The following is a 26159-nucleotide window of genomic DNA, read 5'->3' on the forward strand; positions in this document are numbered from 1 at the left end:
TGGACATGGCCCAACAAATTAGCAAATGATTTATCAATTTTTAGACGAAGATAGACTATAAACTTAAAAGCTCTTGCTGAAAAGCATACCACACTTCTTGCTTAAAACAGTTGGGTCCGTAAAAAGAACGACCAGAATGATTCGTAGCAGGTGTACGACAGCTTCGAAACGAACCCCGCACCGCCCCGCCCCGCCCCCTCTCCCTTGGTTCATTACCGATTACCAGTGACTTACTCGCTCTTCCAGGTCTCGATCGCGGAATTGGTTTCGGCCGTTTCGAGTCAAACGGGCGGATAGGCAAGCATTTACTTGGAACGGCTCCAGGAGCCAGCCACCGCCTTTTCCAGCCTGTTGAGGGAATACATTTGTTTACTCGTTTGCAAACCACAGGAAGAAGTGAACTCGAAACTATTGATAGAATATCACTCACCGAGCACCTTGTAGCCCACAGGGTACACGAAGTCACTTTCATCGAAGTGCTTACTACATACGCGAGAGCTTTTCGAGTTCGTCTTGTCCATTTTCAACTTGGTCAGCCACTCCTTTCTGACTTTCCTGTAGCGCGGATAATAATAAAAACTTGCGCCCATGGTAGGTGTTGCACTGCACTCGGCGCTTCGACAACGCGTGAAACAACGTTTGTCGCGTCTAGAAAACTTCAAAAGGAACGATCGCAACCCCCCGAACACCGAAGCGTAGCGCGGCCGACCTAGGAAGAGGCATCCACCAGTCCTACTGCTTACGTCACAAACGATGATGTTGATAGCTGGAAAGCGCCCCCTATAGTTCGCGCACGCCGCCAATAGGAGCCTGACATTTAGCTTGCCCAAAGTCAATTCGCCGCTGACATTAACCACTCCTCAAATTCAATTTGACAGCTTGCCTCCCTCCCCTCAAAGAAAACCCGAATCACCCTGCACATCTTCATCTGGGCCTTTTGCTCTCTTGGTGGAGCAACTCCGAATCGGCGCAGACCCCAAGGAGTCTGTGGACAGCTGTACAAGATAAGCTCCTCTAGAGTATGACCGCCTGTGGTCTAGACATCCTCACTGTCCTGTTTATAAAAGAGGCGGAAATAAACGAAAAAACTCACCACGACTTGAAGACTGCATCGGTTCCAATCGCTGCCCAAGGTCAGGTTCGTGGGGAGTCTTGTAAGATCAAGAGGGATGCACGGGACCACTTGAGATGCTAGGAAAAAAAATGCAATGAGCAATGACAGCAATTAAGAACAAAGTGAGCACACAGGCTAGTCAGACACCTATGAGAATAATACACAAGAGACACCAAGGATTCTGTCATTTGAGAATAACTATGATGAATTGACGAGGAAAGAAAATGCCTCTCAGGGGGTGGAACTCATGAAATGTACTTGGGAGCAGCCACGGGAGCAGCTGAAACAGCTGTTTTAGAACAGGTTCAGAGCAGCTAAAACTACATTCTGGAGCAGGCTAGGAGCAGCTCAGATCAGTTTTCATTGCACTTCTGCTTGTGTCTTAGACAAGCACAAGAGCAATTTCAATCGTGCTTAGCAGCACAGATGAACATAAGTGGTTAGGGACCTACGTAGATGGGATGACAGTGTAACAGATGCGAAAATTTGAAACTTTGTGAGCCTTAATGAGAATCAAAAAGCAAGTACCCTAATTTTCTTAATTAAGATAGCGTCCTTGATATTTTCTGAGTGGCTTTCAGCTGCTCAAAATGCAAACCAGCACTGCTTATCGCACAACCCACACATGCTCGACATAGTAATTATATGTGCAAACCACGGGACGTGCGTAAGCAACGGACGTGCAGTTGCACGGAGGAACAGGGCAACAAATTTCAAGTTTATCCAGTTCTGCAAGTCGATATCAAAGCAGCAGACTACAATTAACAAAGTTATCGTATTTGAAGCGAGAAGCAGGAGCAAGGTTAAAGTACGCCGAGCAGATCCACCGCTCACGTGAGAGCTGCTGGCCGGAAAAGTTTCGGATCGGACCGCGTTTCAGTTCTATCAAATCACAATTTATCTTGCGAAAATGCGTTTCCAACTTCTAACGATGAAGTACTAAAAGGCATATTTTGGTCATTTGTTTTCAACTGGCTGACGTCCGGATCCCGGGCCGCAGAGCCTCAGGTAATTCGATGCTTAACGACTTGACCTCACATTGGCCGACTTGCTTAACCGCCTATGGTTGAAGAATAACAATCCAATCAGTCGCAGGTACTGTAGCGCTTAGAATCCGAGTTTTTTCGCGCGCCTCCGACTCGGGATACACAGGTTAAACGCGCTCATTGTTGCCAATCAAGTCGATAACAACTGAAACCAAGACAAAATAAAAAGTTTTTTGTGATTTGGCACATAATGGCTCGAAGTATTGGCTGTGGCGCAGTTTCTGCAACATGGCGCAGGATGGCGCTGACACATGCGTCTGGCGCAAAATGGCGCAAATGGCGCAGCCGTTGCACCCCTGTGCCTCTGTGCCTAGTAATAGGTGGCAGCCATTACCACCTGACTTAGAGTTCCAAAGTGTCTCAAAACAACCTGTTCCGTTTGGCAGTGCCAGTACGGTAAAAATACTGACTGTCAAAAGAGTTAGGACTTGCACAATACAAAATCTGAGATAACTATAAGGCTGGAACCCATTAGCAGTGATGAAATTGGTCTGAGCCATTTTGGACCAGCTCTTCGAGCAACCTAAAGTCAATTTTGGAGCAGCAAAAATAACTTTTATAGCACCAATTTTATTCATACCAATGCAAACATTATGTTAAGATTAATATGTCGGCATGTCCAACTAAAAGGCAATAGTATCTACATTGCCTTCGCATATAGGTGCAACCCTTTGTTGGCATCAATTGCACAACAGGAGTGAGTCCTTCAAACAAAAAATAGCGTTTAGATGCGTGGAGAAGCACCAGACAGGGTGACAAGAAGGTGAGTGATGAAGGACAGCGTGAACTGCTGTGACTGGTTATTTTAGGTAATGTATCCCACTGAAATAGGACAATATTGAGCACATATATTACTGTTTGCTTCAAATTCTAGAGGTTGTAATAAAACTGCAATTTACAATTCAGATAAAAAACACATCACTTGTTTTTTGGTTACGAACATCAATTACATTTTGTGCGTAGAACTTCATAACGAAAACGGCATGTGAACGAAACTTAAAAACAATCCCGCGGAACACTTCCCGAGATTCCATCCACTGCTCCTTCCAATTTAGGTCTAATTTACACACATCTACAGAAAAGTGATAGCTAAACAAATGAGTTGGCAGAAATAAATAAACATACAAAAGAGTGCATATAAATGCTCTTGCATTACAGAAGTGTCCTTGCTAAATCTCGAGCTGGAAAAAGGTATCACCAGGATATCGCGGTCTATCATATATACGAGCCAAAGTTGTATTCAGGAATTGTGTCGCGTCTTGCTCTGGAGAAGTGCTTCAACCTTAGCACGAAGGTCTGCTGCAGCGAAGCAAGACACAGAAAATCGCTATGACCAGAGCCGTACATGTAGAGAGTTTGGCCATTCATTGGGAAGTATAGGAGACAAACGAGGAGGCGCCATTGGCCGAAAGCGTGCTGGGCGTGTTCCAGGGCGACTTCACAAATTCAAATGTGGCCAACCAGAAGCCGGAAATAATACCCTGGTGGTGGTCGCGAGAAACAAACTTAATAAGAGCGTCGGAGTAACTCTTAGTGGCTGAAAATAAGGTGCGCGTGATGTTTGAAACACGGTCATCTAAAATCATGGTGGAAGAGTGCGACTAGTGGAACGATCTACATAATCCATACGCCAGGCACCGAGGGCTGCGAATCTGCCATCCCAGCAGTCACACACTGTCCGAGCAAACTAAAGTTGAGTGGCACATTCGTTTGTTACATGTTTCTGCACGATAATGATCGAAACATTATGTGCACTCTATGCCAACCATGAAGGGTTACTAGATTTAACTCTTACGCACTTAATGATTAAAACTGTTTCTCGGTACCACCGCTAGAAAAGTCTTTACGGCTTCTGGTTGGCCATGAGAGCATGTCAAGCCCTCTTTCTGCGTCTGGTGCACGCCCTGGCTCTGCCCGCGCCTGCCATTGAACAAACTCTCTCTATACATGGCTCTGGCAATGACTACTCCGCAGTTTTCACTTCTCTGCAGTACACCAGGACGTGGTGAGAAGCGCACTCAACGAGACTAACTAACCTTCCAGCAAAACAGACGACGAATATGAGAATAATTCCGAAACTTCCAAATACTGTTAGTCTTTCATAAGAAATGCGATCGAATCGTGAATTAGTTGAGACAACAATCAAAAGTTCTGAAAACTCGCATAAGCATATCGTAACGGCGTGCCGGCGCAGTGCGGCATGAGCTATTATATTTTCAGTATTATTAAAATGAAATTAAATTTTGGCGCAACGTTGGCGCTAATTCCTCACATTTTGGTGAAGTGTAACAGGATGTAGCAGGGTAAGCACTTTGGCGCAGGTGGGCACAAATGGCACAGCAATCACATCACTGCATTAGATCTCTCTATATTAATGATAAATTTGTTTTGAAATTCTTTGAACCAAAGGACCCTCAGATCCATCTATTCAGGAAAGCAGCCAAGTTCCTCTGTCCACAAAGTCTCATGGGACATGCACCAGGGAAAACTATTTTTTTATTATTTAAAATTTAAAATGTTTGAATCAAATTACAGTTTATACTGCTCGATCTCCTTTATATTAATTATGGGTTAGTTTTGATAAGGCTTGTTCTTTATGCTTTGGATGCTCTGAACATGCAGAAAAAAAAACATGTTCTTGCAGATACGTGGGGCATAGCACAGACTTGAAAGAACCTAGTAGAAAAACACTGATTTGCTCCTTTTAAACCACTGCATGTGGTAATGAACAACAAAAATATTCTGCGTTAGACCTATTCTATTTTAAAATACTTCAAAACATTGAAAACACCACTTTTAAAGGGCTAACAAAGGTTTCTCAATGTTTTCATAAATATAAAATATATACATTCTAATCAAACCTAGATAGTTGTAATCCATATTCTTAAGCATATGCGTGCCAAATTTGGCTGTATAGGAAACTATTATAAACAAAAATTCTTGTTTGTAAGATGCCCCAAAATAATATAGAAAAAAACGTGTTTGAATGTTACTGTAGATGCATAGCAACAATCTTCCACAAAGGGAGAAATAATTTGTAATTTTATGCGAAAAATTGAAGCTACAGAAGACTGCAATGGAGCGGAGACAATGTGGTGGAAACGAGAACCATTTGAAGAACAGCACACGTAAAAATGGCTCAAATTTATGCAGTTATGGGTTGCCAGTTTTTAAAATACTTATTTGACTCATTTTGCTTAAAAGCGGTCCTTACTATTTTTATAATGAAATATAAATTAAGAAATATTAACACCCTAAAACCCAAAAATCAGTTGTTTTGCAAACGATTGCCATTATTCGACCCGCATCTCTTCTTAACCATATTGGGCAATCGTATATAGTTTGCAATGGAGCAATATATACTTTGGAAGACGCTGCACTGGCATCATTGCACCAGGTCTCATGCAAGCAAGAGGAAAGATGTTAAAGTGCATTCATACATATAAAATGTATGGTCCAAGCTGCATTGACAAGTGTTCAACATTTACGAACCTGAAATGAAAACCAGGCAAACCCTCATCACTGCAGCTAGTAATCGTATTAACAAACAGCGTGTCTCCCAAAAGAATTAACGATCTTCTCTTTCACCACAGAAAAAATGATGCATTTCCGAGTGGACAGTCTCTGCCCAAATAGCTCTCGTGGTTCGAACCAGATGCCAGGGTTTCAGAACTCTTGTCTTATTAAGAAGGTGTAGGTTATTTTCTGAAAATATAGACGAAAAAACAGGACCCATTCTTGGTTATCACCGTCATTCAGCTCCATGTATTCCGTCACTTTCCCATTGAAAATTTTAGAAGATCACTTGCAACCTTTTAATTAGATAACAGTTGGTTCTGAAACTTTACCATCTGGTTTAGAACACTAGCACTACATTCGGGAGGAAATTGAGCGCTCGCCAATGTATAGCTTAGCTTAATTTGGAAGTAAAAAAAGCCCATAAATTTTTTCAGGGCTTCCATATGACGTCGTTGCACCATGCCGGTGGTCACTCCACACTTGTTCTTGCAGGGAACAATGAATTTGGTGGTGCGAAATGAATATTGCAGAAGGTTGTACCCTGAGCAGCAAGGCCATCACAATGGCAGCTGATGTGACAGCAATGCCTGCCACATATATATTTCCTCAAAAGGAAAAGGAATAAGAAAATGCTTCGTACGTAGTACACAGATTCTGAGTATTTTGTTGACACGTTGTCACTGCTGGTTTTCAGAAACGTAGGCACAGGGATACAACCATGAGTTCCGGACAACAGAGCCAAAGTTTGCAGCCTTCATTTCAGTCCACAGGCAAGACATTGAGATGCAAAAGTTGAAACCGGGAAAGATGCTGAAAGTGGGTGGCAAACGCCGACAAGCACCAAGAAATGATTGACGACGGTACCTCTTCCCGCCCTTCTACCCTTCCTCCCGTGGCTTGCTCCGCCGCTCGACCTTCAGATATGTCCTTGGCGGCCAGTGATTGTTCCCGTAGTTCCGGACCTTCGATTGCCTGTGGTGGCCGCGGGCACCGCTTGCTTACTGGCGGTCGTGTTGCGAAAGGGAATCTGCTGTGGCTGGTTTTGCTGGCAAAAGCTGGATGCGCTAGGTGGTGCTTCAAGATGCCAAGGTTTACGCTCCTGCATCAGGATAAATACACCCATGTTTGAGGATTGACCAAAGAAAGACCGTTTACTACGAAGTAGAACACGACGTTCTGCGGCAAACCATTCTAGCAGACGAGAGACTTGTCATCACGTTCTGTGATAATCGGTGTGCCGTATTGTCCCCCAAAAAACGCCTGCCCTCGATCACTCAAATATGAATTCACAAACATCTTCAAAATCGGCGTGAAATTCTCTGGCGCTCACCTAGAATGCCTGGAACGACCCAAAAAAAGGAATGATTCGGGGATTCAAGTTCAGAAAACGTTTGGTGTCGATTGTCACGACTGCTTGTGGAAAGTCGCCAACGGCAAATGAAGACAAGCGGAAGCTTTCGTGAAGAAATATAGTAATCGTCTCCGTTTCACAGTGTTTGTAGGCGCATTTTACGCCTAAAGAGCAAAACACGAAAACGGCGTTGCCAGACTCTGTTTGTCTGTGTATTTTGAAGTGTTTTGTTGACAACTTTAGTCCCACTAGGAAACAAGTTTCCTTGTCCCCGTGTTCTGCATCGTGTCTGCCAGGTGGGACGGCAGACTCCAACGAACAGGCTGTCTGTCGGTGTCGCCTGTCGCTCGTTATCGTATGTCGCTTCTTGCTGTTTGTCGCTCTAGTGGGATGTGGCTATCAGGGTGACTAAAGTCTACACACAAACACCAAGACGGCATATTCTTGCCGTTTCTTGACCTCGAATTGAAGTTCACTGAGGGCCATGTGTGTTGACTCTATCTTTCTCGCACTAAGAAGGGACTCTTGCCTTTTGATTCTGGTCACCTGAAGCTAGTTAAGGGGGGCATTGCATGATGTCTAAAGGCGACTCTAGAAAGGTCTGCCACCATCAGTGATGAAAGCAGTATTTGACTTTTTTGTAGCAGGTTCTGTAGCAGGCAAAATATTGGTTTGGAGCAGCCACTGATGCTTTTGGAGCAGACGCCACGTCACTTGAGAATGAAAAAGTGATGGCATCACTACATCAGTTCATTTAGAATGGTGGTCAAGAGGTCCTCTCTGATATTCAAGCATATTACTTATTGTTTGTGATTAGAAAGGGTACACAGTCCTCTTAAATAAGGCTCTAGTCAGAATAGGTTTCATTTACAATGGGTATTAAAAATGGCTGAAAAGTGAATCATAACGCAATACTTCATTGGAATAAATCCTCTCTCTCCTCTCCATTTTACACTGGGTAGTTTCCTTAGCCTGTAAATATTTCTGTAAAATTCCAGGAAGAACCAGCATATCCGCTAACACGTCTACCAATATAAATGCGTCTACGTACAATGAACCTGTCAAACTCAAGATTTTAATATCATACACTGGAAAAACAACTGCCCATATATAATATAAATGCCTACACTTGCACTTTAAAGGTGACACTGCTCTTTAGTGGCGTAGAAACCAGAGTTACGTCGAAGTTGGCTGCTCTTTCGATCGACAGCTGCACAGAAACTACCGCGACTACCTTATTTATTCAAATATATATCTAGGCCGGTTTTTTCTCTCCCCCTTTCACTCCTGATTTTTTTTTTTTTTTTGTCATTAGAGATTAATTTAAGATGAGGACAAAAAAGGTTGACCTGTAACAATCCTGAGCATAATTTGCGTGCCTATCGCACTAAGCCAAGTGCTCCCCCAGGTCAGCCGCTGCTCCTAACACTTCGGTGCAAAGCGGTGAAGCTCGTTGCGTGCATGCCGGTGAGAGGGAGTAAAGGTTGCCGCACACGACGCAAGTGCCACGGTACTTTGCATCCACAGAACGAAAGGCATTCGGCAAATATGATTATCGAGTGATCTCATCAGGAGTGCAAGACCCTGGTTGTTTCTCACAGTAGACGCAATCGGCAATCCTTCTGTTTTGCAAAGTTTTCTCGGAACTCTCAGTTCCCGACATAGACAACAGCGTCTGGAAATTTAAACAATGTCGGCGATCAACCAGCCAGAGCGGTTGATGCCCAGCATCAACGGCCGGTTGATTAGCAACACCAAAGCGCGACATCATGGCATTTGTCATCTCCTTGTTTGCATTTTTTCGTCAGCTAAACCAATCTTTTCGATCTTTCGACTGTGCTCTGACCTAAGATGAAACAAACTATACGCTGACTTGAAATGCTGTGAAAGTTGTAATTGTACACTTCTCCTTTCCTTCTACTTTTCCGAATATTAGGGACAATCAATAATAAAAATTTTTTTTTTTTTTTGGTTTAAGCCTATCTTGGCGCAGATGTGACGCAATTCTTGGCAAAAATGGTAGTTTGCAACAAGATGCAGCAGACGTTTGCTCATAGCACAATTGGTGCAGCACTTTTATCACTAATTTATTATTAATTTCTTTTTACTTTTAGGGCACAAGGCATTACAGAGGGTAGTGAGAACAATATCAATAATAATACGAATGGAACAAAATATACAATACTTAGAGAATGGGTAACATGAAATTGGCAATAGATGCACAAAAAAGTGTGAGGTCATTAATTGATGTGAGCAATGCAGGTAAGCGGTCCCAGACTTTGGAAGTTCTGGGCATAAGAGTCATAATAAATGTGACGGTGGCAAGATGGGACACCGACTTGGTGACGATAATCATGGCGTGCTGAAACAGAGTGGGGGGTAATGATTAGTTGTGATTTAAGCTAAGAAATATGGTGATAGATTCTTTGAAAACGACAAATACGAGAGACTATGCGACGATGTGCGAGGCTCGGGAGTAACAAACTATCTTTCCTTGATGTTGCTCTTGCGGTGCATTTAAAATTGGCTATTATGAAGTGTGCAGCTCTGTTCCGAATACCCTCGAGTGAATCAAGGAGGTAAAGGGTAAAGGAATCCCAGATGGAAGCTGCATACTCCAGCTTGGACCTAACTAGTGTTTTATAAAGGAGTAGTTTTAATGATAATGGGTGAGATAAAAGTTATGTTTGAGAAAACCAAGCATTCGACTGGCGTTGTTAGTCGCGTAGTTAATATGAAGTTTCCAACAAAGGTCAGCACTTAAAATCATGCCCCGATACTTGTATGAGTTTACAAGTTCTAGGGCTGTGTAATTAATACATTCACCAAAATTGAAGTTGGTTTTACATGTAATACACTTTATTTTACATTTGTTAATATTGAGCTCCATTGACCAGAGTTAACACCAGTGTAGTATGGAATCTAGGTCATGTTGTAGTTTTTGTGAGTCAGTAATTAGGTATTACTTCATAACTAGAACAGTCATCAGCAAAGAGTTTGATTGAAGAAAGCGCCAAATGCGAGTCATTAATATATATTGAAAAGAGTAGAGGTCCAAGAACGGACCCACAGTGACATACTTAGCTGTCCCATCGTTTTTCCTTCGTTAAGGCTCTGTTATACTCCGACGTAACGCGCGCGCAGGCGAACGCTGGCCGAAGTCGGCTACGTCACGTCGGTCACGCCGCGCGCGTCAAAAATTCGACCTCTCTATACTCCGGCGGCCCTGGCGACTCCCGCGGCGCGCGTCGGTGGGTCGCCAGCGCGGCGCATGCGCACAATCTGGCTACGAGGGTGCGCTTCCTGCGAGAGTGCGCCATTTCCGGTTCCTTTTCATTTTGAATAGCAGACGAGAATTCTCGCGCTTCTTGAGCGCCAAGTTCGAGCGATGGCGTGGACGTACCTTGCCCGACGAAAACTCGCGCTTGCACTGTTGGTGCACCGCCTGCGCCGCAAGCGTAGGCGGTCAATGTACATACGGCAAATCTTTGACAAGCGCACGGTCTACGGGGAATACCACCGCCTCGTCCAGGAGCTGCGAGAGAGGGACCCCGAATACCACTTCAAGTATTTCAGGTAACTGAATGCACGCTCAAAAGGGATATTGAACTTACGGCAATTTCGGTGTCATAAAAGTATTAAAAAATGATCGAGCTTGGGGCGTACTGTTTGGGAGCGCAAGCTTCCCGACGCGAAAAATACTGCGCGTTGTTTGCAGTATTATTTTTGTAAAGCTGATGAAGGCAAGGTGGGACGGAACGTCTAGCTCTAGCTGATGAAGCTAGACGTTCCGTTCAAAGCTCATGAGGGCAAGCCGAGACGGAACATATAGCTGATGAAGCCAAGCTTCATAAGCTAGACGTTCCGTTGGCAAATCCGGGCTGATATCGGTTGCTCCCCCTTATATGGCAGCAGCCAACAATTGTGTTCAAGGGACAGTGTCGAGAGCCGTTTCGTTGTAGTGAAGTGGCTTACAAGAGTGCCTTCACCAGTGTCACGAGCTTGCAACTTTGAAATTCAGCAGAATGGGCAGGTTTGTTTCTTGTAAAAATATATTAGGGTTGTTTATAGTAGCAGTGTAAGCTGCCAAGCTCAATCAAACAGCCATCCTGGGAACTTCCCGTCGCTTCCATATAAAACATAACAATAGGAGGAAACTCCATTATGACGTGCTTAGGCTGGTATGATGCCTAAAGCTTTATTTCAAAGTGTAGATTTTGAAAACTTCTGCTGAGGAATACCTGTTCATGTTGGGTCACTGTGTCATTGTGTTCATGCAGGATGACCAAGGCATCATTTGATCGACTGTTGAGCTTTGTGTATCACCGAATCCTCCACGCACCAACCCACAGGAGGCCAATCTCCCCTGGAGAAAGGCTCGCAGTTACGTTGAGGTAAATAGGATCTGTTCGTCTTTCTAACACAATTATTATGTTTGCAATCCTTTATATATATATATTGTGTAATACTGTACACTGATCACTGTTCATTCCCTTGCGAATAAACCTGAGGGGATACCAAAAGTCCTCCCACAAGCCCTTCTCCGGCTGTTAATGTATCACCTTCACATTCAACAGTATGGTAGAAAAATATTTTACAGCTTCACTGGCTTCATAACAATAACAAATCTGTTTTCAACACAGTTTTATAGAACATACCACACTTCTATCACAAAATCCTGCATCGCAAAAGCACGTCAGGTTGAGGTTAATATGTGAATATAATTTTTTCTAGATTCCTGGCTACCGGAGGATCAATGCAGGATTTGGCCATGAGCTACAGAATGCACGCCTCGACAGTCTCTGGGATTCTGAGAGAAACCTTGCCGGCCATCTGGGACTGTCTGTCTCCTGTGGTACTGGAAAAGCCTACCACGTTGAAGTGGGAAAGAATACGGCAGGAGTTTTGTGCGAAGTGGAATTTCCCGAATGCCATCGGTAGCATTGACGGGAAGCACTTTTCTATTAAGTGCCCAGACAACAGTGGGTCAGATTGTGATAATTATAAAGGGTTTTATTCCTTGCTCCTGCTCGCTGTCGCAGACGCCAACTACAGGTTTACTCTAGTAGATGTAGGGGCACAGGGACGCATGTCAGATGGCTCTTTCTTCAGGGAAAGTGCCATCAGACGTCACTTTGAAGCCAACACTCTCGGGCTGCCCTCGGGTGTGTCTAGGTGGCCCGTCTGTTTACTCGGCGACGCTGCTTTTCCATTGAGCACGTACTTAATGCGCCCGTACCCAGGAAGGAGTCTCGATGACAACAAAAAGGTTTTCAATTACCGTCTTTCCAGGGCGCGCCGATGTGTCGAAAACGCTTTTGGCATTTTAGTCTCCAGGTGGCGTGTGTTTCTTGGAACTGTCGAAGGTGACGTCGAGCTTGTCACTGATATGATAAAGGCAGCAGTATGTTTGCATAACTTTCTTATGTCTGATAGCGCATACTGTCCAAATGATTATGGCGACAGGCCACAGGGGCGGGCGGTGCAGGAAGGTCAGTGGAGACAGACAGTGTCGCAAATTGGCACTTGCACTGCAGCGGCCGGCAAGCGCCCTGCTCAAGCAGCCGTAGACATGAGAGATGAGATCTCAGATTATTTCATGTCTGAAGAAGGCTCCCTGCCATGGCAGCTGGAACTTGTTAGGCGCAGCTAATACGTGAACCTGTGTTAGCACTTTTCTTCGCAAACAGAATATAACACAATTTTCCACTTGCCTGCTCTAGACTGCTCTATCTGGGCATATGCCCAGATAGAGCAGTCTAGAGCAGGCAAGTGGAAAATTGTGTTATATTTTGCATCTGCCAGTCTTGTTAACAATTTGAGAGCGGCTTGTGCGCGTCCACATTTTTTTGCTTGGCTACTTGTGTCAGCCTTATTTGTTTGTGCTGGATGTGTTCATTCTTGAACCTGATTTGTTTATTGTTTTCGCATGCATTTTTCCTGCTGCAGTGGTTAAATGGTAAAAGACATTCTATGTCAGCCAGTTCTCTTCTAGCCTAAAATGAAGGCGCTGCATGACTTCTATATAACGTTCTTCCTTTCCTTAAAAAACAATAAATTTATAAAACACAATTTTTACTGCCTGGATACTACAGGCATGTCTCAAAATAAATAGTCGTTGAAAAAAATGTTCTTTGCCACATATGTATGCCGCAAGGCGCATTTTTTCCTCTATCTCTACAGAAACTATTCCCTTACAATGATGATTAGGAGTGTACTCTATATACGCCATTACTCCGAAGAGTTTCTTTTTTCCCCGCGCTCCGGGAAGACGTGAGACGAGGGAGCAGAGTCGGAAATAGAGCACCATCTTAATCATCATCGTTGTAATACGGTATAGTTTTACCATCGCCGCCATCAAAACAAGAATTACACATCGCCACGTAAATAGTGGGCGCGATTATTTTTTTTCTATTTATTGTTTCGACGAGAATTTATTTTAAGACATGCCGGGCCTATCCGGGCAATAAACATGTTTCCTTGTAAGTTTAGTAACCCAGAATCAATTATTTTAGCTAGCCATTGCTTCGATGCCAGCCATTTGAAACACAAGTCTGTGAGATGTTGCCGGCTTTTGGTGCTGTTTGTGGGTCAGTCTGCAGAAGCAATTGATCATCTGTATTACCTTTGATAGACATCACGAGACTGTGAGAACTTATTACATATAAAAAAATTACCTTGCCTTTCACTCTGTGCTATCTGTGTTGCTTTTTTAAAGAATTATTTCGCATCGGATTGTGTGTTGCTTTATTCACTGTTCTGAGGCATTTGTGGCAAAAAGTTGCCTTCCCACCTAAGTTTTTGTGCTTAGGCAGACATTTTATTAAGTCTAGTAGGACTAAAAGTCAATGACTCGTGTTTTTACTTTTTATAGTGGTGTTTCGACTTGTGTGTCACAAGGAGTCGGGCGCTAAAAGTATTACGCACGGATCTTTTTTTTTTTTTTAATACCTTGTTCATAAAATTATTTTATTGGAGTTTGAGTCACGTCACTCCAAGTAGAAGCATAAAAAATAAAAAAAAACAGCAGCAGCCTCTTGCTTTGTTATAAAAACATACAGTAACGGAAGTAATTGCAGCATTTGTCAACTAATTAGTTGTCATATTCTGCAATGATGTCCATTATTCGTGCCTTGCACTTTGCTGCGTCAGGCCTAAACAACCTGTCCAGGCTCATACCAATGGACATGCCAAAAGCCTCATTTTCCGTCATTTTCTTGTCCAGCTGGTAGAGCAGCTGCTGCTCAAATTCGCCACTTTTTTTACGCTTTTTCGGAGCGCCTGACGACGCCCCCGTCGTTGCACGCAGAGCGGGCTCATCACCATCATTATTTAGCTGTGATTGGCCCACTTCCATCTGCTCCAAATCAGTGCAGTTGTCCTCAGAAGGCGACGGTGCGCCACTCTGGATCAAATGAAAAAGGTCTTCTGCCGCGACATCCCCGTCGGCGTCCATTGCTAGTGGTCTTGTGTCCAGGTTGCACGCCGTTCTACAGGAACAGAAACATAATCCACTTAGCAAGCAAAACCATTATCACATGAGCAAAATGCTTCACATATATTTGATATTTCGAAAGGAATAAAAAATGTCTTAATATGTTTATCAGGTTAGTAATCCCCGTGTCAGACGACGTTCTAAAGGTCCTTTTAAACTAAGCTCCTTTATAAAATCGGCCAATCTGCTCACGATGTTGAGTGCGCCCGTACCCTACGGCGTGCGCTGGTTTTCCGATTTTATACAGGAGCTTACTGAAAAGGATCTTTAGAACGCCGTCTGACACTGGTATAAGACGTTCTCTTCCCCTGTCTTTTCTCTTCGACACCGTTTCCCTGCTTTTACAACAGTCTCGGGTTTTTCTACATTATGATCAACATCCACCAGCTTGCCTGCGCACTCACTGCTTTTTCACTGGTATAAGTTTTATTTCTGAATCACTGTAAAATTAGAGCTACGCTGTACCGCACTAAATAAAGCAAGCACAATAAACAAAAATATTGCGCCTATCGACGCCATTTTATTTGTTTGTTTTTGTGTGTGAGGGAAGGGAAGAAACAAACGCATATAAACATTTTCATGACGGTGGTCTGTCCGCATTTTAAAGTACAAGTGAAGTATTTCTGCAGAACATCCGACCATATCCCTCAATTGGGAGATACGAGGTTTCACATGTGTAAATTACCAGGAAGGTTGACTTCTGACCAATTAATCGGGGATAAATACTAACCAGCATTAAACGTGTTCATCAATTAACGCACAATGCTATGCATTCTTCTGCACAGCGTGCCAAGCTTGCTTGAAGCCATGGGAAGTATTTTCACCTAATTGTTTTGTTCGCTATTTTGGTTGTGTGGCGATACCGGCGAACATATGAAGAAGGCAATGAAGGCGGACCGTTTCTTTTATTTATCTTCTTTACACACTCGAAAAAAACTCTCAGCAGTGCGGGGGGCTCGCTCAATGCAAAGCCTGCCTGTCTCAGCCGCGTTGTACACAGACGCGGCTGCGTCCAACGTGATTAAAGAATTCCATCCACTATTCCATCCAAGAGGTCATTGGTGTCGGACGTTCGCTACTGCTGCTATGCCCCCAGTGTTCGATCGAAAGAAATAAAGCGGCATTCTAGTACGTTTTTGCGATTTCACTGACGGTTCCGTAACTCTCGTCAGGCCTGTATCTATAATTCCCGAGAACAGGATTGTGACCAAAATGTGTAACTCAATCTACGACACGAGTCTGTTTCAACGCTTAAATTCCTCATACCACGCTCGACAATGGTTCAAAATCTCACTTTTTAGGACGGCCACAGTTTTTATAAAATTCCATGGCCTGCATGAATTCCCAGGTGTGCCTGGCGACGAACCCGCTGCCGCTTCGCTTCGTGAGTTCTAGGGCCCTGGTTTCACGCGTGAAGCGGTCACGCAGCCTCTTCCACAGTTTTTGGCAGTCTCCAACTGAAAATAAAAACAAATTCTCTGGTTTTGGGCAATCTGTCAAAAGCTCCACTAAGGTGCGAAAGCACAGTTGGCGCACGTCCAAGCCGGGCCCGCTCGCCGTTCACCAGCCGCCTCATACGCGCACGCTTCTCTTCATCTCTACACCTTTTCTTTAAAGCACATTGCATTGTTTTTTTTTCTTTTTTTTTTTACAATCTATATAAGCACAAGTGGATCGTGCAAAGCCGCTGCTCGCTCTCCCCCACCCCTCAACTACCACGACGGATTATCCCTAGCCAATAAGAAACTCCGTTGCGTATCCGCTCTCTCTTTTTATCCGACCGCGACCGCTACGTTCACCACGAAAGGTCAGTGAAGGGTTTTTATATAAAGTTTCACCTTTCAAGCAAATTACAAAACATGATCGCGTCTGCTGCAGCAGCGGAACACAGCACTGCGATAAGCACAGACGCGATGTGCGGAGCAACGAAATAGCTTACCTGTGGGGAGACCGCACAGCTCCCGGATGGCCTCCCAACCATTGTCTTTCCTGGCCGTGTCGCGGTATTCGAGCTTCCTCGTGTCGTAAACACATGGGTGAAGACGAACTCCCTCGATGAGCTTCTCCACGACCGAGTCGGATTCTTCGAACATGGCGCCACATGAAGTCCTCCCGTCGTCTGCTATTGCTCGTATTCGCCGCGCTGCCCGCGCGAGGGCTGCCGGGAGCCAGCGCGTGATGCATCCTGGTCCGGCGTCGCCGGCGCGTCCGGCGCGGAATACGGCATGCTCCATTTTGGCGTCGAGGCGGTCAGACGGCGTCGAACGACGCCGGTCGCGTCGGTTACGCCACGACGCCGGAGTGTAGAGCGTCGGGTTTTCGCCGACGTGACGTCGCTGTGACGCGCTCGCGCGCGCGCACGCGTTACGTCGGAGTATAACAGGGCCTTTAGTTGGAACGACGACAATGAAGTTTAATCGCTGGTCGAGCTTTTCTTTGTTCACCGGAGACTTCAACCGCTAATACTCAGAGAGGTTCGCATCTCAACAAAGGATTGACCTCGCCTTCTGCAAGGCCCTAGAATAAACTTTTTTTGACCGCACAGTTAACACTTATGGAAGCTCTTAGTCGCACGTTCGTTATCTGTGTTAGGCGTAGGTTCTCTGGGCCCCACCCACGAACAAAGGCGGCAGAGTTAAGTGGCATTAAGGACCCATTCCCGCTCATGTCCTACAGGCTCCGATTTGGGACAAAGCTGGAAAGCCTATATGTACCTCGAGTAGCATAAGGACCCGCTCCCCCTCACGTCCTACGATTTCAGGCTCCAGACAGAGCCCAATTTTCCGTTTGTCTTTTCAGCGCCTAGTAAGATCTTGCAACTATGCCCCAGAGTGGCTGACAGAGGTGGGAGAGGCAACAAATATGCGGTAAATCATAGCAATAAGTATGTTGAGTGCGCGTTGGGGCGGTCTACTGTATCCCGCTGACTTGCGGGATACAATAGACCCGCAGTATGGGACCGTTCGGCTGGGCCAGGGGGCACGCTGGAGCGATACCAGTGGCGCACTGCCGTGGCACAATTTCGCCTTAGTTAGCCGTTCACTTGTCCCATCGCTCTGCCAGTTGCAATGGCGAGCACCGCGTTGAGGCTTCCTATCGGTTGAAGAACTGATCATTCGGTTAAGTTCTAATAAAAAAAAAAACGAAACGTGACGTCAATATCGCCACCGCTCATCTGTTCCCAGGTATTTTAAGCGAGTCAAACAACAAAATAAAAATAAAATAAAAAAACTTAATATACGCTGAGACTCTTTGCTGTGTTTGCACAAATCTGGCACTGCCGCCAAAGTGGTAGAATCGCAATACATGTATGTGCGTTAGTAATTCACTTATAATTTTATTAATGAAGAGTGTGATCTCCAATCGACTTACATTTGCGTTGTAAAGCATCGCCTTTTTTCAACTCATTTTTTATGTGACAGCAGAAAGGTAATTTTGAACACTGTTACGGTTCATCACTAATAATATTTTTTGTGTGACTTTGTTTTGTTTGTCGTTTAGGTACAATTAAATTTGATTATCTCGAGTCTTTGTGCCACGAAAGGAATGTCAATATTCACTCTCTCCGGCAGAAAAATTTATTCAATTTTAAATTTCAGCCCTGAATGTTTCGGTGTTGGCATTTGATGTGCCCTGCCCTTGTTATGTTGCTTTGAATTTTTACATCTAACCTTGCCAACACACTCTTACTGGTCGACCAAGGAATGTCCTAGGGTCTAATGTTCTAGAATTCATTGGAAAGTAATTATGCCTGTTGTAGGTTAACCGCATCCTTTTAACAATATATAAACAAAAACATAAAGTGTAGCCGTCAGTGTAAATCTCTTTTCGACTATGCGCTCAAGTCAGGGCACAATATGGGCTATGATTATCTGCCTCATCTGCCCTCGTGTCTTTCGCTGCTTACTCGCCTTCTCTTGTAAGCATCGGGGAACGAAATTGATAGAAATTACTGGGAGAGCGCTGGCAAGCTGGGGTGTATATCAAATATTTGGATGAATTGCCCGAGACCGGGCCGAAAAAACTAAAAATATCAACCGTGGAAGAGAGATTTCTCTGTCTCTTCCACGGTTGATGCTTCTAGTTTTCTCGATCCAGCCTCCAGTAAATCATGAAAACGCAAAATTGGTAGGAAAGCAAAGTGAGCTGGGTTCTCAAATCTAAAGTTGTTTAGGAAATAGTAACTGCATAATCGGATTTATTTTGTCGACAGCCACTGACAACCATCGTAGCTATTACATTAAGAACATCTAACATTGCCAACACGCTCCAATTGGTCGACCCAGGGATGTTCTAGTGTACAGTTTTGAGAGTCCCTTGGAAGGTAATTATACCTGTTGTGGGCTAACTACAACATTTTATTAAATAGAAAAACTAGATAGAACCAACCGCGCAGATCAATTGGATCCCTCCGCACGTCAGGTCGCTTCGTGCGCTGTTTGGGTAACGTGCGGCGAAGCCTGTTTCACGGGTCGTGTTTATTGGGTACAGTGATATTTGTAGTAGGACATTTTACCAAAGCTTGAATCCATGGCACACGTAGACGTGCTAACAAACACTTTTGGGGCTGTGGTGTCAAAGTGCTCGGCTGGTGGTGTGCTGTTTTCTAAACCAGTACAAAAAGCAGGACGATGAAAATAGAATATCCTGCGCTTTACCCCACTGCAACCTATACCGCTGCGAATAAAGCTTTTTTTTATTTTTTTTTTATTTTTTTGTGATTTGGAGAAAATAAAACTCAGAAAAGAACGCCTTATCAATATGAAAACAGGAAAGCGAAATTCGAGGACCTCTCGCGTGTGTAGTAAACACTTCAGTGAAAGCGACTCCGTGTATCCTGTTGGTACCAATGTGTTCTGGGAATGCTGGCGTCTTATTAGTTCCAAGTTGATTCCTTTTTTTTTTTTTTTTTTAATTCTGTAAGCCACAAACAAACATTTCCTCAGAACAACTGGCAGGATCAATTGGCTCCTGACTTCCAGAGTCGTTTGAATTAAACTCCTGCTTATTCACCCGGTCGACACAAAACGTGCGAGACCCCATCGTAATCAGTGTCTTAAATCGAGTAAGTCGGTGACACTTCAGCGTCCCAAACAATGAGGCGTACACCTGCTATGCATTACCTGCGTTCGTGTGTTTAAATTTGCTGACTCAAATGCGCATTATGCGTGATGCGCTTCTCAGCAAGCGATTCTATATTTGTAAACAAGTCTTAGTAAAAATTGAATAGAACAAATGAATCAATCGCCTGAATTCGCCGGGGCCATGTCCGACTATTCAAGAATTCATGAAAATGTTTGCTTTTCTTTCGAGCAGGAATCGCGATGTGACAAACTTCTCTGCCAAGCATTCGATGCAGGAGGAGCCAGGCATCAGTTGCCGACGAGCATTTGGTCGTTAGCAACTGCCAAGTTACACTTGGATAGAAGCGTCAGTATTCGCGACTCCAGCAAAACGGACGCCGCCAAGCGGGAAAACCGGGAACCAGCCGGTCCAGGTCGCTCCGCGCCCCGCCGCGTCTCTGATGGCTTTCGCTGACGCGAGCTGTCGGCGCGGCGGCGGTTAATGTAGTTTGACGAAGGTCCGAAAATTTCTTAAGTTTGCCTGAGTGTTCATTAGTGTGGTGAAGCCTCAGTAGATTGTTTCTTTCCATCACGTGTTTGAAAGCCCGTTTATTCCACAACACACGATCGCGTGCTTTCAATTTATTGCATGGGGAGGAATCACGGAAAAACGTTTTGATTTCTCGTCTGTCTCTAATCGCAATCAAAGTGACGACTGCTTGGTAACTGATGAGCAGTTTCTTTATAAGGATGTAGAACAGTAGACTGAGGTCGACAGACGAAGTGTTTCACTGGAGGGGACACCAATGTTGCAGTCAAGTGAATGGGAAGGTTCGATAGCTGCTTTCCTTGAGTTTGGTTGTACTCGATTAGCTTCAGGTTAATTTGAGCCCCTAACGCCGGCCGGTGCGTTGGCTATTCATCTTGGCGGCTTTTCGCCGAAAAAGACCACATTGAAGGAGTTGGGCTAATTTCGCAATTACTTGATTCAGAAAACCTGCTCGCTGCATATGATTAATGAGGGAAATTATCTGCTTTCAAAAGGTGGGGGACGCGTCTCGCAAAGATAGAAGCTGTCACGTCATTAGGATCTATCGCGCCTCCAATACTTATAACCCCTGTCGAATCCAGCAGCAATAAACGTCTACATTGCTCAAATTGACCGGCCACAAAAAAAAAACTAATTTTATTTGTTTAGGATTCGAAGTCAAGTTCAATGCAGAGAGGTCTGAGTGAATCTGCGATGAAAACTTTCCTCAGCTTGTCCGCTTTCGTCTCCGTTCTACCGGCTAGAACCATTTGGCTAAGTTTAAGTAGTATCTCTCTGTCTGTCAAATATACTTTTATTCAGCAGTTCACCCTAATAGTTAGTCAACTAAGTTTATATTTCAACCCGAAGAACATACTAGTATCGCTTTAGTGGGACCATAGTACGTAATATAGTATATAACCGCATATTCATCAAATTGGCTTCTCGATTGCTACTAAAACCTGAATTGAAATACGAGTATCAGCTGCTTAGTGAAGTGCCAGCGAGTTGACATGCTCCTTGGCTCAAGAAGCGCTTGCTTAATTTTCTTAATTTTCCTGCAGCCTGTGTTCTTGACCGAGCACACGACTGCAGCTGTTTCTTGAAACGCGGACAGGCACAAAAGCTCAATTTCGCGGACAGGTAAGTCGCATGATCGAGGCATGCGAGTTAGCTAAACATTACTCTTGGTGGAACAATTTTGTAGCCCTCGCCGCTTTCCTTAGATGATCAAAACTAATTTGAGTCTATTACCGTTTCTCCGGGGCCCATAGTGTCGGTTTTGATCGAAGTCTCCGCAGCGAAAGTTTGACATGAAAAGAACAAAAAACACCGGCAAAACAAAACTATGCTCGGCAAGTTTATGCGCACCGGCTAAACTTAACTGTCTCAGTTCAAATACCCATAAAATTGGGCATTCAACAAACGAATAATTGTTAAACTGATTGCGCCACCCATTCAGGCGGCCCGGCCGAGCCGACGCGACCTGGACTCAGCCGCCATGTTTGTTTGGTGGTGGCGCCCCCTATAGGTCGCTGGAGTCGCGAATTGGCAAGCTCAGTGTAGCTAAAACAAGTTTGTGTTGCTTCTAAAACGCAACTGTGCGCGTAAACAGCTAAGACAGCACATCATTTACTCTGGTTAATGCAAAACCTTTTTGTACACCAGCCTCCACAGATCCGGAAAAAAAAAAGAAAAAAAAAAAAAGAATCAGAGGCATTGTGAATTAGTGATGAACCGAATCTGCCGAAGTTCAGATTCGGCAAAGTTTGGCAAGTGCCGAACTTTTGAAGGAAAGTTTGGCAAAGATTCGGCAAAAATTCGGCAAGTGTCTGTGCACGTGCGAGAACGCGACAGGGCCGTGGATTGCAAATGGACGCCGTGCAGTCGTGCGGTTACTATCGTACAATTGTCGATAGTGCAGCGTAATATAACCAGTGGTTACGGCGAGGTATGGAGTGAGCAGGCAACATGGTAACTACGTTGGTGAGCGAGTGTGGTTCTCCTCAATATTTTCTGCCTCAAGAATAGTAGAGCGACAAGTAATTTACGCAGTCCACTGAGCAAGTAACAAATGCGGTACATTCTGGATGACGTAATTTTCATTGGACAATTCCAGTGGTGCAATGAGGGAATTGAAACATTGCCCGACAATTACTTTAAGGCACTCCTCGCAATTATAACAATTCTGTTTTCGGCTAAGAAGTAGTGTGTGCCAAAACAAAATATTACTGCTTTTTCAATTAGCGTTATTTCGCGATTTTCCTGTATCTGCATAGAACTATACACGAAACTATAATACAGAACCATAATGCTCGACGTTGCACATCCGACCGTTTCTAACTGTCCCTACCTTCCTAATCGTTTGTGTGGGTCCTAACACCAGAAACTGGCATTCTAAAGGTTAAAATTGAGACGTTGCTAATATGGGACGCACACTTTCATGCAAAGCTGACGTCAAGTGACTCAAATCGAAAAACATACATATTTACAATAATATTATTATCTCTTCTGGTGAAGGCTCAGCAACTGTTGCATTCGTTTTCGCACACAGAACGGTGAGTCTCAGAGAAAGCAAGAAAGCAGCGTTATTGCCCTCATTTTAACAATGTACACACAGATGCAGGCTTGCACTAATAATGCCTCAAAACCGACTCTCGTAGCACGATTCGTGATTGCGCTATGCTCGCCTCTATTAACTTGCTTCTACCCAACCCAATCATGCTACTTCTGCAAGGAGTCACTAAAATTGCCAGTAAACACACAAAAACGACACCGATACAATTATATTGTAGAGTATCACCTTATTTAGTAATAACTTATCTCAATAAGCATTACATGTTGCCTATTTCAACGTTAAGTCTGGTAATAATGTATTTTTGCCGAATCTTTAGAAAAGTTTGGCAAAACGTTCGGCCTTGCCGAATCCCAAGATTCGGCACCGAACTTTGGATTTGGCAAAAGCTTGGCCCATCACTACTGTGAATACAGACACACGCTGTGCAATCTGTGATGTGAAGTTCCAGGCTGGTTTTTGAACATTTTAAAGTTCTTTTAATATAAAAAGCAACCTCGAGGCATTGTTATTCATTAAAAAGATCACTCGCGAAAACGTCATACATTTTTCTTTTATAAATAACCCATTTTTTATCGGAATAGAAGCAAATTAACATAGCCACTCTGTGCTTCGACATAACGCGTTGTCTGCTCGCAAGGTGCCCGCAAGGTGGAGCCACCAAACATCTCGTCGCTAGTAGGGGCTATGATTATCTGCCTAATTTTTCGTCAAGTCTTTTGCCGCTTACTCGCTTTCTCTTGTTGACATTGGGGAACAAAATTAGCGGGTAAGCAACGTGAGCTTAGTTCTCAACTTTAAAGTTGTTTTAAAAAAAATGGCAACTGCATATTCGGGTTAATTTTGCCGACAGCAATAAGGAACCATCGTAGCTATTACGTTTGGGACTTTCCATAGAACGTTGGCGTCAGATTGCGGGCCCCACGCGAGCTCCGTCCGCCCTTAAATTGACGGCTCCCCAAAGCAACACAAAACTCTTGCATTCTCGTGTGTGATCTACGAAAAGTACCAAAAATATTCATGAAAAGTATGTGAAAAGCAAGCATAGCTGCATAAGTGAATTATGTGACAAGGTAGAGAAACAATAATTAACCCTATCCTCAACACAGCGGCCAATTCATGTTTCTGGCTATCTATCTTGAATTACCTCCCAGGAACCAAAAAAACTTTCCAGGAGACAGATACCCATCTGTTTAATATGATGCGGTGGCATTTGAGTACCTTTTGTATTCGGTACATTGCTTTATGAAGCGAGAGGCAAACACGACATGCGCACCAGCCTCTTGCGTCGTTTGCTCCTTGTGCTGCAAAGAAGTATGGGTGCACCCCGCCAGGGGGAGGAGTGGCGCTGCGCATGTGCAGCGAAGCTTCAGCCGGAAAGAGATTGGCCGATCTGTGAACGATTGAGCATGCGAACATGCATTTTCACTGCGGTCTACCACTGGGGGACACCTTCCTCTACACTGTGTCACATGCACGTGTCGGCCAAAGTTTGACACCATCACGATTTTGGGCAAAGGAGCTGATAAAACTGCGAGAGAATTGCTGGAAGCTTACGAGATAGGACAGGTGGGTGATAATTGTGTCAAACATCGCTGTATTTAAACTAGAGATAACTTTTTTGAGCATGTGTTGACACTGACAGTGCGGTTCTTTACCTCGGTGTTTATTTTCATTAAGGCTGTGTCTACAGTGCTGTCCCACGGCACGCCACTCGCGCCTACAAGTGCCGTCTGAAAGAAAGTCGCACGGCACGTGTATCACTGGGGAGCTTGTTATCCCACCCGCCCTTCTTGCGTTCACGCCGCTTCGCGGTGACAATATGCGGCTGCTAATTACAAAACTGTTAACCCACTTGGCCCCATCGTACACGCCGCTTCGCAGCATCCAGCCGACAACCCTAGCCCCCGCTGTCCCCCATGCACCTCCGGAAATGGAGTCCCATACAATTTTGTTAAGTGAAGTTTCCTCGACAACATTAGCTTTTTCAGTGTTAATCATAAAAAATAAACGTCGTAAATATCACCAAATGCCCCGACAAAACAAAAAATATTCGAGAATAAAAAATAAAAAACAGTAAGCACACACTATGGATCGAACGCGGGTCCACTGCATACAAGGAAGTAATGAATACGAGGAGGGAGTAGGTTGCAATATTTGTGAAGCCTAGTCATAAAAATTTTAAACTAAACTATCGTTTGGCCAACATGACCGTGAGACCTCAGACAATTGGTGCGAGTGACATGTCACGTGCGAGATGGATGGTTGATTCTAGAAGGATTCCTTGCAGGGGTTGCGCGCGCTCCGTCCAGTAGGTTTTATCACGGCGAAGACTAGACGTGAGGCAGGCAAGCGGTCAAGGCGGATCACGAGCACACGACACACCGCTGCTGGAGCACGGGACGATCAAGGCAATCGCCGCAATCGCAACGGAGAAAACGAAAGCCTGGCGTCGCCAGGACGCTAATTTCCTCCGGCTAGTGGATGGGCACTTGCAGTGCGGTCGGCTGCCGCAATCGGACCGACTTTTCTTCAGCGGGGGTTACCTTTCACCGGTAAGCCCTTGGCGTATTACACACACATAGTTTAACGATCATAGGAATCAATCAACAATTCTCTTAGATTTCCAACGGTCGCCGGACTGCGGAAATGATAGATTTCGGCCGTTGGTCGCGGCGGTGTCTGGACCCCATCGAAGTGGAGCGTGGTGTACTTCGCGCACTTCCAATTGTCAATAAAACATCTCCCAAGCTCGAGTCAACTTGTGGTGGTTCAAGTTGTCCCGACCGCAATAAAACGCCCCAGTGGACGGCCTGCATAGCGGTCGCAACGAAGAGGAAAAGTCAAACGTATTGTAGCGTGATATAAGATGAGAGCGATGAGAGTGCGGGCGCGGAAATTATCGCCGTAAAAATGCCCAAGTATTGGTCCAACCTGTCGGATCAATATAGTTATGGAATCATGGGTGTATATAATTTATTATTGCTTTGGCTAGTGTATTAATTAGTGGTCACTAGATAAAAAGAATGCACCGCGCTGATGCACGCAGATGCAAGGTGCATTACACAAAGCACGCCAACAGGCAATCATTACAGCGCTGACGTTCCAAGTTGAATACTGTCGTTCTCAGAATGGTAACCGTCTGTAGAAAACAGAATGCATTTACTCTATAGGTTGTTCGCACATGACGTCAATTCGCCATTTTGTTGTTAGTTTATTTTTTCAGACAAATTTACTACATTGAAGGATTACATCGTAACCGGTTGAGATGATGTCAGCGGTGCTCTACGGATTTGAGGGGGCATGTAAACCCTTGGAATGCTCGAGTTCGGCAGACGCCAGACAGCTCACAACAACAAAATGGTGGACGAAATTACGTCAGTGAAAACACCCTATAGCTAAGGGCACATAACGAAGCGCAGCAGGCAAGGAATCGGTCGGCTGGGCACGGGCCACAGTTTCTAGCT

The 26159-nt window shown here is 44.5% G+C and overlaps 2 protein-coding genes across 2 annotated transcripts; one reads left to right on the forward strand and one right to left on the reverse strand.

Annotated features, from left to right (window-relative positions):
* The first annotated feature begins 10418 nt into the window (after positions 1–10418).
* LOC121047316 lies at positions 10419–12246 on the forward strand. Its single transcript, XM_040502456.1, has 4 exons — positions 10419–10606; positions 11311–11424; positions 11765–12012; positions 12143–12246. Exons 1-4 carry the CDS (start codon positions 10419–10421, stop codon positions 12244–12246), a joined length of 654 nt encoding a protein of 217 aa, XP_040358390.1.
* A 1877-nt stretch (positions 12247–14123) lies between these two features.
* On the reverse strand, positions 14124–16591 carry LOC121047313 (the record flags this gene model as incomplete). The annotated part of the gene is made up of 3 exons (XM_040502453.2): positions 14124–14520; positions 15820–15982; positions 16465–16591. Coding segments are annotated over 3 exons (687 nt in total), but the record flags the coding sequence as incomplete, so codon positions are not given.
* Between the last annotated feature and the right edge of the window lie 9568 nt (positions 16592–26159).

Source organism: Ixodes scapularis, unplaced genomic scaffold (assembly GCF_016920785.2).
Source record: "Ixodes scapularis isolate PalLabHiFi unplaced genomic scaffold, ASM1692078v2 PGA_scaffold6__148_contigs__length_123643588, whole genome shotgun sequence".
NCBI lineage: Eukaryota > Metazoa > Arthropoda > Arachnida > Ixodida > Ixodidae > Ixodes > Ixodes scapularis.

Excerpts from the sequence above, each read along its gene's own strand:
- LOC121047316 (XM_040502456.1), top strand. The coding sequence starts at position 10,419 with ATGGCGTGGACGTACCTTGCCCGACGAAAACTCGCGCTTGCACTGTTG. Across the intron at positions 10,607-11,310 it reads TACCACTTCAAGTATTTCAG|GATGACCAAGGCATCATTTG; the intron begins GTAACTGAATGC and ends GTGTTCATGCAG. Across the intron at positions 12,013-12,142 it reads TATTAAGTGCCCAGACAACA|GGAAAGTGCCATCAGACGTC; the intron begins GTGGGTCAGATT and ends CTCTTTCTTCAG.